The sequence below is a fragment of the Lactuca serriola genome, chromosome 1 (assembly GCF_051521515.1).
Source record: "Lactuca serriola cultivar US96UC23 chromosome 1, Lser_US96UC23_V15, whole genome shotgun sequence".
NCBI lineage: Eukaryota > Viridiplantae > Streptophyta > Magnoliopsida > Asterales > Asteraceae > Lactuca > Lactuca serriola.
In genome coordinates this window covers 32,588,174-32,599,798 of record NC_136408.1, presented here as the reverse complement: position 1 = coordinate 32,599,798, position 11,625 = coordinate 32,588,174, and the positions used below count along the sequence as shown (strand labels likewise).

Sequence of the window (11,625 nt, the reverse complement as noted above, 5' to 3'; positions counted from 1 at the left end):
GAGTAGGAGTTGCAACTCGTCGAGTCTAAGCGTGTGTCGGACACATATTAAGTGACCGGAATCGCCAAGTCGGAGGCTGGACTCGACAAGTCCATGCTGGAATGAGAAACCCTAATTCCTAGGGTTTGCACCCTATTTAAAGAATAATATGCCTTCATTTCAGCCTCTATCTTCCCTGAGTGATCCAGAGAAACCCTAAATCGTGAGAGACTCCATTGTTGAGAAGATTAAAGCTTGGAAGAAGAAGTTGGTGAAGAGAAGTTGGAGGAATTTGAGGATAGCATCAAGAAAGCTTGTGGATCTGAAGACTACATCAATTTAGACTCATCTCTAAGGTAAGAGGACATTACCTTAAGCTACTTCCTTGTTATTTCATGAATGGTGGTTGATTTGGAATCCATTAGCTCGATTGGGATCTATCTTGAGTTTGAGGCTTAGATCTGAAGTTGCTACTTCAGATCTAGACTTGTGATGGCCCTTAAAGTCATAAAGTTCCTGTCTAAGAGTCATTGGTGAAGCCCTTTGTCTTTAACCCTAGCCCTAGGAGTGTTTTGGGCTTATATCTCCTTGCTTTCACGTAAAGTTTGCAACTTTGTGTGAGGGTTAGGCTGTAGAAGAATGGATATATGGATTGGAGTCCCTGCATGGCTTGAAAAGCCTCTGTTTTGAATGAGAACTGAAGAGACTCGGCGAGTCACATGGGTGCACTCGACGAGTTGTATGAATATATGCATGGACTCGACGAGTTGGAAGAACAACTCGACGAGTCTGTTAAAGATTGCCTTGGACTCGGCGGGTCTATGCTTGGACTCGGCGAGTCTGGTCATGAAGTCCTAGCCTTTTCTGGTTTAGCTGTGAATCGGTGAGTCGAGGGATGACTTGGTGAGTTGAGCAAGAAGGGACTCAGAGCTTGTTGGACCCGACGAGTCTTGGGGCGACTCGGCGAGTTGAGTCGTGGCATGAGAGTTTCTGAACATAGGAACTCGACGAGTCAACGGGTTGACTCGGTGAGTAGGGTCAACCAAGAAGGTTGACCTTAACTGAGGACTTTGACTTGGACCAAGGGTTGACCAGTTTGACTTCCAAGGGTATTTTAGTAATTATTGGTGTTTATTGGTTTTGGTTATTTGGTAATGATCAGTGGTGGAGTTCGTGCTGGTGGTCGGAGCAGCGTGGTCTTATTTCTTCAAGTCGGCAGTTGCAGGTGAGTTATCCTCACTATATCAACAGGGTCTAAGGCACCAAGGCCGACCCTTTATCGGATGGAAATCCGAGTAGTTGTTGCTATGTTATTGCTTTGCTATGTCTGCATCCTGGTAAGTAGGATGGTATGTGTTAGAGACCTAGTTAAGGTCGGTATCCTGGTATATAGGATGATGCTATGCTAGTGACAGGTTAGGTCAGTATCCTGGTTAGGATGTTGTTATGTTATGTGATATGTTGGATCAATTTGATTAGTTGTGAGATGTTATATGATTATATGTTTATGTGCACATGGTTGTTGGACTAGGGTTGGGTTCAGGTGGGTCCTGCTTTGTGCTATAGGCCAACATACCCAGGGCGGACCGGTTAGACCGAAGGCCCGACGAGCGGTCCGGATAGGCTGAAGGCCCCAAGAGGGCGGACCAGACGTGCCGAGGCTCGGAGAGTGGACCAGACAGACTGAAGGTCCGGTGCGGGCGGACCAGTCATATTGTAGACTCAGAGAGTGGACCAGATGGACTGAAGGCCCGGTGCGGGCGGACCAGTCATACTGTAGACTCGGAGAGAGAGAGAGTGGACCGGGTGGACTGAAGGCCTGGTGCAGGCAGACCAGTCACACTGTAGACTCGATATGCATGGTTGTTCAGTTTATGATATGATATGATATGTGTGTGGTACTTCTAGTTTGAAATGGAAGAGTCTGGGATGATTGCATATCACACACCACTCTATTCCGCATTTTGTGATTCCCTCTGATATTTTGTCATGTAGTGATATACTTGGGTCTCTCTTTATTATATGACACTGTTTTGGATTCCTGTTTTATTAAGTTAAAAATGAAATTTTTGGGTCTTAGCCTTGGAACGTTACACATCATTTCCTTGACTGTAGTACAGTTCTTCATTATCGGTTATTAAAAGGTCCAACAACTAAACCCTAACTTAATACACAACCTAAAACCTCATATCTCATGCATGAAGAAATGAAAGGGATCAAGATCACATTTTTTATGGTTCTAAGCACCTAAAAACGTCTTGAAGGACAACCCTTATAGGTTAGAGTAATCCATACTCATGAACACCAAGATTATGGGACTACAAGCATAAAAACCTAAGAACTAGCAAGATCCAAAGCAAATATGCATCAAGATCCGAACTTTATACCTCCAAATGATGCTTGAGGGCAAGATACTTCCGCATCCAAGATGCCTTGAGCTTCCAAGTTGATTCAACTTCTTTCTTCTCCCTTCAAGATCACCAAAAGCACACTTTCAAGCTCAAAATGTTCACATAATGGATTAGGGTTAGCAATGAGCGATTTTGGAGATGGAGGTTGACGAGGGAAGAGGTATCGAAGAAAGCTTTTTAAGACCAGCAACTCCAAAACTTTTTGACTAAAGTCTCAATTTTTTTAAACCAAGAGACCAAATTTGCAAATTTGTCTTGTTATTACTATTATTTTTTTTCTTCATATTTTTTCTTATCACCTGAATCACTCCTTTGTAGAAATTTAGCTTTTGATCGCCCCTGAAATTCGACACCTCCAAATTTCATCGGCAAAATGCATCTCCTCCCAGTGCTCCCCGTGATCTTCATCGCCGCCGTCTTCTGCTCTCCAATGCCGGTACCCTGTACACTCGTACGATTTATTATTTTTTTTTTCTCACAAACTACACTGTTAATTTTCACTTCGTCTCTACAATTCGAAAGTAAAACCCTAACTTCTCAAAAATTGGGTTACCAGGTTTCAGCTCGATCGCAATCGTTAAGGTCGTCATCCTTCTCCGTTGCACTTGAAACTCTTCAGAAGCATCTGAAGTAAGTTATCAGAAGAAGAACACTAAGTAGTAGCGTTCTTCGAGTTTTTTCTATTATCTGTTGCTTTCAGTGAGTAACTGTTTTTCTGCAGTTATGATTTTCAGAACATCGGGCTTCTGCGCCGCGCGATGACTCACTCATCTTACTCTGAAGAGAACAACAAAGCTTTAAGCATTCTAGGTGAGAGCATCATCGAGACAACTGCTTCCCTCAGATTGTTGACTAAAGATGTGGATATATCGTCGAAGGATCTGAATAAACGAGTTTCGGAGATATCGAAAGTGGAAACATCGTGTGCTGTTGATGGAATGCGGTTAGGGTTGCAGAATGTGGTTAGGGTCTCTTCGAATACCAATTCTTCGACTTCCTCAGTTGTCTGTGGTGCTTTTAGGGCAATTTTTGGTGCTGTTGCGCTTGATACAGGGAAATCCGATGATGCTGGAGACGTGTTCTGGGTGGTTCACGGCGGTGCTGGAAGTGCACTTTCCATGTAAGCAAATTCCATTTGATGCTCCTTGTTCGTAAATAGCTCTTCTGTGATTACTAGTACTGTATTAGTTTCTGAAATCCATAACACATTCCTAGCACGTTTTGTGATATCTTCGTTGTTATGTCTGTTTGACTGTGATTGATTGAAAGTTGTCTTTGACATCCAGTAATAGACTGAAGGGGAAGGGTGGAATTACATTTTCAATTGCAATTGTTTGGGATTTATGGAGGGTATTCTACTTGGGTCGAGTTTTGACTAGTTATTCTACAGTGGTAGTTTGGATTTTACAAAATTTTTGTCTTCCAAAGTTCTCTGTACTTCTGAATCCCATCCAAAATCCTCTTCAATCCCCGCCATAAATCCCTAACAAAGGCTATTTAAAGTGTAAAATTTGACATTTTATCTTTAATTGCATTTAGCTATTAGCTTTTTACTGTGGCATGTTTTGGTTTTATTTATTGGCTTTTATTTTAGGGACATTTCTTACAATTCAAATGATTACATGGCATATTTGCTGACTAGGAATACTGATGAGGCAGTGCCCAAATATAAATACAAGTTAAAAGCTAAAACCTCCTTAAAGCCCTTGGTAACTACTTGAAATGGGTTTTAAATTGTGGGCTTTTTGTTTAAAATAAAAAACTTTATACAACGAAGTTATTTTCCTTCAATCTGAGTTTGTATTTTTAATTTTAAAAAACTAAAAGCTTTTGAGCCGAACATACCCAAAGACTTGACAATTAAGCTGGGCTTGCTACATTGTTCTAAGAAAACGATTCCCCTGAAAATCGATTTCCTGAATAATCGATGTCCATGAAAAATAAAGTGTATAAGTGTCCTCTTCAAACAAGTTAATTCCCTGAAAAAATCTATTGATGTCGAATTCCCAGTGAGTTGTTTTTTTTTTTTTGTTTTGTTTTTGTTTTTGTTTTTGTTTTTTGTTTTGTTTTTTGTCTTTTTGTTTTTGTTTTTTTTTTTCATATTTGCAATTACTTTGTTGTTATTCGTTGTCAGCGTGTTACATGATTGGTTTCTGATATTTATTATGATTTTGCTAGCATGTTGGTTTTTGCTGTTTTGAATAGCGAATTGATTAAATGTTTGCCTAACCTTATGAATTTTTGTTTGTTTGTATTTTTATTGCTTATGATTGTTTGACGAGAACTCAAAATTAGGGTTAAAAGAAAATTGAAGAACAAAGAAGAATTAAGGAAGAAGAAGATGAAATTGATTCTAAATGATTAACACAATCAAATGATTGGAAAATCAAATGATTGTTCCAGGAAACCCCTCTCTCACAAAGTCACAGCCACATGCCTAAATGAAAGCCCTCTTCCTTTTATTCATTTCTCTCTCTAACAGACTTTCTAGCCATTTTTCACATTTCCTGATCCTTCTAGATTAGACACGTAATTCCCTTGGTTTGTTTGTAGCACGGCCCAACAATTCTAGTTTGCATCATTGTTAATGGTTTTTTGCTCAACAACCTTTTTTTTAAATGTTTTTTGGGAAATACTTTTGTTATAAGTAAAAGTATTTTTATAGATAAGTGCTTACAAGGTAAAATATGTTACGTGGAATCAAATTACAAGTACTTTGATAATACTGGAGTGGACGCCTCAGGTTTGAGCAAGCAACGCATCATACCTTGGCTTATGGGCGTTTCATACTATTCAAACCAAGGTTTGAAGTATGCATTTTTATACTTAGATATGTATTTTTTTTTCCTCAGTTATGTATGTAAATAAAGCAAGTAAAATATTAAAAAAATATTTTTATACTAAATATTATGAAAGGGAAAATGATGCAATGACCCTATTATGTTTTGTGACTTAGCACATTTAGTCCCTAAAGTTATTTACTTGCCCTTTAAGGGAACAAAGTTGATGTCGACCTGTTTTTTTGGTCATTGTGACCAGAAAAACTGATGTGGCTTCACTCTCTATATGATTTGATATTTTTTTTTAGTTAAAAAAAATAGTAAAACTTGGGTCCAAACAAAAAAAAAAAAGAAATATTCAAGCATGCTTTTATAATGTAAATGTCCTAAACAAGCATGACAAAAAAAGAATTATCAATACCAGAATAAGACATGGATATAGAATCCGCAACTTTATTGTTAATATTCAACCTAAACATTCCATTACAATAATATCCAGTTGACTGGTTAGTAGACGGGGTTTCAAGAGGCAACGCCCCGAAACCTAAATGAAATTTTACATCGGGTATAACTTCAGCTATGCATTTTCACACCAAAACTCATTTGATGACTTTTTGATGATGCAAGCGTTAGTTATGTCTAATAACTACTAGTTTTGGTGCCAAATCTGAAGGCAACTGCCATAAGAACTTTTTCCTATTGTATAAGAACATTCTTCATGTTCTAGAAAACGGATTACTAATGATATACTCTCAAAATCTGATTTTAAGATTTATTTTATCTCTAAAAAATACAAACATGTTATTTTTCTTCGTTTCTGATTTAAAAATGGTCTGATTTCTAAATTGAAATGTTCTAGATTATCCCACATCCGATTTTGTGATACCCCAAGACTATAGGTTCGAAATCACATATTTTGAAAAATGATTACAATCATGATCTACGAAATATCCAAATATATTGATATTCTTTAAGACTTTAATTTCTAACATGGTTTAGATCCTCTCCTCGCAGTTCAATTGACTTCATTTTCATTTGCTGATGTGGATTGTATTGACCCAAGACTTTAAAAGGAAGCCATGTCAGCCTTGGTAAAAGTCATTGCCAAATTAAAGGCAAAAATGCTATAAAAAGGTAAAAGTCATTGCCAAATTAAAGGCAAAAATACTATAAAAAGGTTAATTTAGTGTCAAATCGAAATTGGTGTAAAAAGGTTTAGGAATTAGAAATATGTTGAACCTTACTTCCATATTCACTTCTTTATTCGCACATTTAAGATTAAGATTTTTATAGATCAAGAGGGATGACAGTTGATTAATATCCCCTCATTAAAACTTTCTTTGTCTTTTTGTCCTTTTGTGGTCGTTGACAATCATTGGTAATTCATTTGAGAATAAAATAGTATCATGAGATATGACTACTTCATCTTCATATAATTCTCAAGAATTTGAACAAGACTAGCCTAGGTGATGAAGTAGACGACTTATCTCTCGAAGAATCTTAAGTTGTCAATTGTATAATAATATTTTGTGTAGATTTAATTGGTCTGGCTAGTTGTGTATACTTCAATTCTATGTATTATTTAATAGAAATTTATAATTATCGATAAACAAAAAAACTGCTTCTGGGGACCAATATGAAGGAACAGCTCGTACCTAATGAAACAATTCATGAATAATAATAGTGTTAGATTAAAAAAGAAGATGGGCCCTCCTTGATTGAGGTGTTACCTAAATGTTTGGTTGATGTTGATTTTTACATGATCGCTAAAAAAAGTTACTTATATTTTATTTTTTAATTGATCAAATTGATTTAATTAAAAGATGTAATTAATATGATATAGGTCAAATTGATTGAACGTAGGAATTTCATGTGTATCCATATAATATAATATCTCCAAAATAGTATTATTCGAGACGTTGAGTATTGTAACGATATATTTTAATCATATTTTATATGCTAATTATTTGTAGACTTCAAAATAGATAAAAAGAAGTGTACCCTTTGGGAATTAACTGCAGTTCTAGTTGTCTGATAGATTAGTTATTAGAAATGATCTACAATTCACTTTATTTTTTGTAGTATTTTATTGAATTAACTTAAGCTTGGTAAAAAGCACAAATACCTTTTCTAAAGTAAATATAGCAATCTTGACTCATTGAACCTTTTATCTATAGCGAGTTTAGATGATACATAAAATTCTGTTATAATGGGTTGAAAGATGCTCACAGTATTTATAATTTTTTAAATTATTTTAAACAAATACATATTATTATCATAATAACCTAATTTTGTAATCATGTTTAACAAATTAATTATTTATATACTTTTTTAAAAACATATAAAAATATTAAATAGTGGAGACATTAGATTGTCATTTCGAAATTAGCAATAGGCGTTGTCATTATTATGATTAAACACTATTTATAAACACAAAACAAAATGAAATTTTATCCAATTTATAACATTTATTTATAAAGTAAACTTTAAAACCGAAAAATGAAAATCGAGTAAAGAATTTGGCTCGACTTATAATCTTTTTATATTATGTTTGTTCTTTTGTATTTTTATTCCCTTTGCCTGTCTATAAAATACAGTGGGCGTTTTCTCATCACGCACATAAGAAAAGGGGTTTCACTTTCCAGAACACTCAAAACCTTACTCACCCTCCTTCATGTGTTTCGATGGCGACTGAATTTTCTCCTAGAGATACCACTGAATCAAACCATGACTTACCTTCTCCATCAGAATTTCTATATTCCAGTCGCCGTTGTTGTTTCTGCATACCCTACCAGTGGCAGAAAGTACGTTCGTCGTCTCCGGAGTACAATTCTGAAAGAAGTCTATGGTCACGAGGGATCGACGCCTTGATGAAGATTCGGGAGTGGTCAGAGATCGTTGCAGGTCCAAGATGGAAGACATTCATACGCCGGTTTAATCGTAACAAAAGTTTTGGTCGACAATCCCCCAAGTTTCAGTACGATCCTCTAGATTATGCGCTGAATTTCGACGAAGGAGCGTTGGATAACGGAGATTCTGAAATGGAGAACGAGTATATGGTCCGCAACTTCTCTTCAAGGTACGCATCACGGACGACGGTTCCGATAACTTCTAAACCATCGACTGATCTCGGTAAGGAAGCAATCGGACCGAATTTCGTATGATTAGCGTTCAATTATCACCGGTTTGATTTTGTTTGATTGAATTTGATTAGAACTTTTTTAAATCTGGATCGCTAGATCATTTTGGTAAGATTTTTTTTTTTCGATTAGTACGTGTGGATGGGGCCTGTTTGTGAATAGAGTAAACGCGCGGGGACAGTGAAAGGTGTAAGATTACGTGAACGGCTGTACTTCATAGGTGTTCTTGAATTAAAAATTTGTTTTTATGATTAATCCTCCATGGCTATGGCTCCTTCTATAGGCTTCTACACTTTTCCATTACGTTTCTTCTCCTTTGTTAGAAATCATTTGCCGATATCTGTAGTTAATCTTTGTATGTATTTTAGGCGATTTCTGTAAACTTGAAGTATGTTCGTTTTCAATATAATGAATAAATGTACAAATCCTGTATGGCTTTCTATTTGTCGTTTTGTGCGTCTGTTGCTTATTGATTGCAACTGATGGCACCTGGCAATGGAGTCTTGACATTGCCATTAGCATTATGTTGTAACTTGTAATAATACGAAGCAGCGTTTAGGAATATTCCTTGCTTAATATCCTAACCATGTCGATGGCTTCCATCATTTTCAGAGACAACAATACAAGTTATAATGATTAATTTGATTTCAAATATATCATAGATAATTATTTATTTATACTTAAATAAAATTATAACAATTGTGGGGTGGGGGTGGGGGTGGGGTGGGGGAATTAAAGAAATTACTATTATAAGCATTAAATATGATGAAAGTAAATTCATATAATTAAAAGCATTACAAAATCCGAGTTATCTATCCTTAAAGAAATGTTTAGCCGTTTTAATCGACTCTTCCATTTATGTAGTATACCAATATGCACTTCAATGGATACATAGGATGAAAATGGGGTGGGTTTTTTCTATTGAGTGAAGAATTGCATGTAGAATTTTAAAATCATTAATTTGGCCATACGCTTCATGCAATTAATGATTTTAAAAATCGGGTATGGCCAAAAGATAAAAGTGTATGGTAAAAATAACCCAAAAATCGGGTTTAAGAATGCAATTAAAAAACAATTTTCGCGTCGATACAACCATGTTATTTGATAGGCTAAAGCCGTGTGGCCTATTAAAATGTACAAAAATCCATCTCTCAACATCTTCCGACTTAAATTCCATTGTCACAATTAAGCCTTTATCTAATTTTATCATCCAAAATCATACCAATGTCAATTATTTCACATCGGGATTGTTTGACACGAAGCGTTTGAGAGCTTGTAGATTCTAGTGTTTGACAAAAAACGTTCCGTTTTGAATAGAAAGTCTTGTTTGACACTACAAGTTTCTAGCATTTAGTTTAAACAAAACACTTCAAATTCAAATGCTTATTCATGTAGCGTTTAACAGAATGCTACAAGCTACCTGCGACCAGCTAGGTTTGCCGAACACTATATATTTTCTACAAAACAACGAAAATACCTCGAAAACTCAAAGTATATTGTCTTACATCGAAGCAACTATTTCACAAAATTACATGATACTCATGTGCATATATACATCAAATGCAATGGAAATGGATGAAAGAGCGTGATAAGTCGTGTATAAAAATGTTCCTAAAAAATTTCCATAAGCTTAAACCATTTATTGTCCTTAAGGAAGAAAATAAAATAATAAACCGGGAACTAAAATAAAAAATTGCAAAAGGTAAGTTGTTGGCCTGTTGCCTTTTAACTACAAAATGTGTTGGTGATTTTAGTGTCACTATGTCATTTTAATTAACTGCAACTAACATGTGAGTTAAGGGGTTTCATGATTTGTACTCTAATACATGTACGTGTTTGTGCGGAGTGCACGCATGTATAAGATCGAGTCAGAAGCCGGTTTGACGACTAGTCGGGGGTCGGGGGCAGCGCCCCTAGCGGGGTCCAAGGGGCAGATCCCCTGGCTGGGGTGATTATGGTAAAACTAACGAAACTCGTTAGTTTTTGGTAACCCTAATCCGGATTAATATTACTTGCTTCCTAAGCAAGTAATGACGGCCCAACCCTAATGAAACCCTAATCGTGTTTAATATATAAACAACTCTTCCTTTCCAGAAGACGGACGGTTTTTAGCTTTCGTTTTTCATCACACATTCACAGAACCTTTTAGCATAATAGCTTACGTTTTCTGTGCCTAGAAACGTAGGTGTCCGCTTGGATTATCTTAGACTGAATTTCTTGTAACCCAGACATAGGATAGAAATATCAGTTCGGAAAGTGATATCACGATCCAAGCTGGTATCCAGATCTCCACCGCAAACCCTAATTTTCCTAACAAAATGTATATGTGCTAGCTTGTTAGGGTGCAATTATCACATTTGTCATACAAACATGAATTTGCCTTGATCAAGCACTATCTTCTCGAATGAGTTTGGAAACTGTTCTTCGTAATCTTCCCCCTTATCATGATTCTCCTATCATTCTCCAAGTCATCTTCCGAAAATAACCGTATGCCATTTGTTTTGTTTCCTTTTTAAACGTCTAACACACGCTAACATACATCCACTGTCCTACTCATAAATCTTCCCCATTATCATGATTCTCCTATCATTCTCCAAGTCATCTTCCGTAAATAACCATATGCCATTTGTTTTGTTTCTTTTTTAAACGTCTAACACACGCTAACATACATCCAATGTCCTACTCATAAATCTACAACTTTTGTCTTCAGTGAGACTTGAACCCTCAACCTTTGGCTGAATGACATATTTTCATCAACTTCTGATACTATTAGGTTGCGGCATTTGTTATTTGTAACAAGTAACAACCTCGTCCCCCTCTATGGTTGGAATCCACCCGACTATTTCCTTTCCCCGAACAATGTAACTCACATCTTCAATAATAACAATCACCTTTCGCGAATAAGATCAAGACAATTTCCCATGTAGATGCTACCTTTTTTAAAGAGTTTACAGTCCACTCACATAATAGAAGCCCTTCAATCTCTATCCAAACCAACCTTACGTTCATCACAAAATATTTTGAATGAGACTTAAACTCAAGAAACAACGATAGTATCCCGAAATGCTTTTAAAATTCTGATGCCTTCTTAGATATATAAACTCCACAAATAACTATGCACCTTCAATTCATTCTTATATAATTAACTTACATAGATTAGCAATAGACAAAACACCCACGTTGGAAAGTTTTAGCGTCTTCTCTTCCTCCTTCGACCTATAATCATGTTATCTTGTTCCCCATTCCATACACAACATTTGCATCATAATATGAATTCTCATGTCACGAAATATGACTAGTGATGTGATTAATCTT

At 36.1% G+C, this 11,625-nt stretch overlaps 1 protein-coding gene and 1 long non-coding RNA gene across 3 annotated transcripts; both read left to right on the top strand.

The window, feature by feature from the left end:
- The first annotated feature begins 2,673 nt into the window (after positions 1 to 2,673).
- Positions 2,674 to 3,714, top strand: NFD2 (Ribonuclease III family protein). Of its 2 annotated transcripts, none has more exons than XM_079023230.1 (3): positions 2,674 to 2,826; positions 2,947 to 3,020; positions 3,112 to 3,714. In XM_079023230.1, the coding sequence occupies exons 1-3, from the start codon at positions 2,764 to 2,766 to the stop codon at positions 3,512 to 3,514; spliced, it is 540 nt and encodes a 179-aa protein (XP_078879356.1). In that variant the 5' UTR covers positions 2,674 to 2,763; the 3' UTR covers positions 3,515 to 3,714. The 2 variants fall into 2 exon arrangements, with proteins under 2 accessions (XP_078879356.1, XP_078879355.1); XM_079023229.1 differs by having other exon boundaries at positions 2,680 to 2,841.
- A 4,077-nt stretch (positions 3,715 to 7,791) lies between these two features.
- Positions 7,792 to 8,740, top strand: LOC145081211 (uncharacterized). The gene is made up of 2 exons (XR_013695781.1): positions 7,792 to 8,249; positions 8,443 to 8,740. It is a non-coding gene; the product is annotated as an uncharacterized LOC145081211 (long non-coding RNA).
- The last annotated feature ends 2,885 nt before the right edge of the window (positions 8,741 to 11,625 follow it).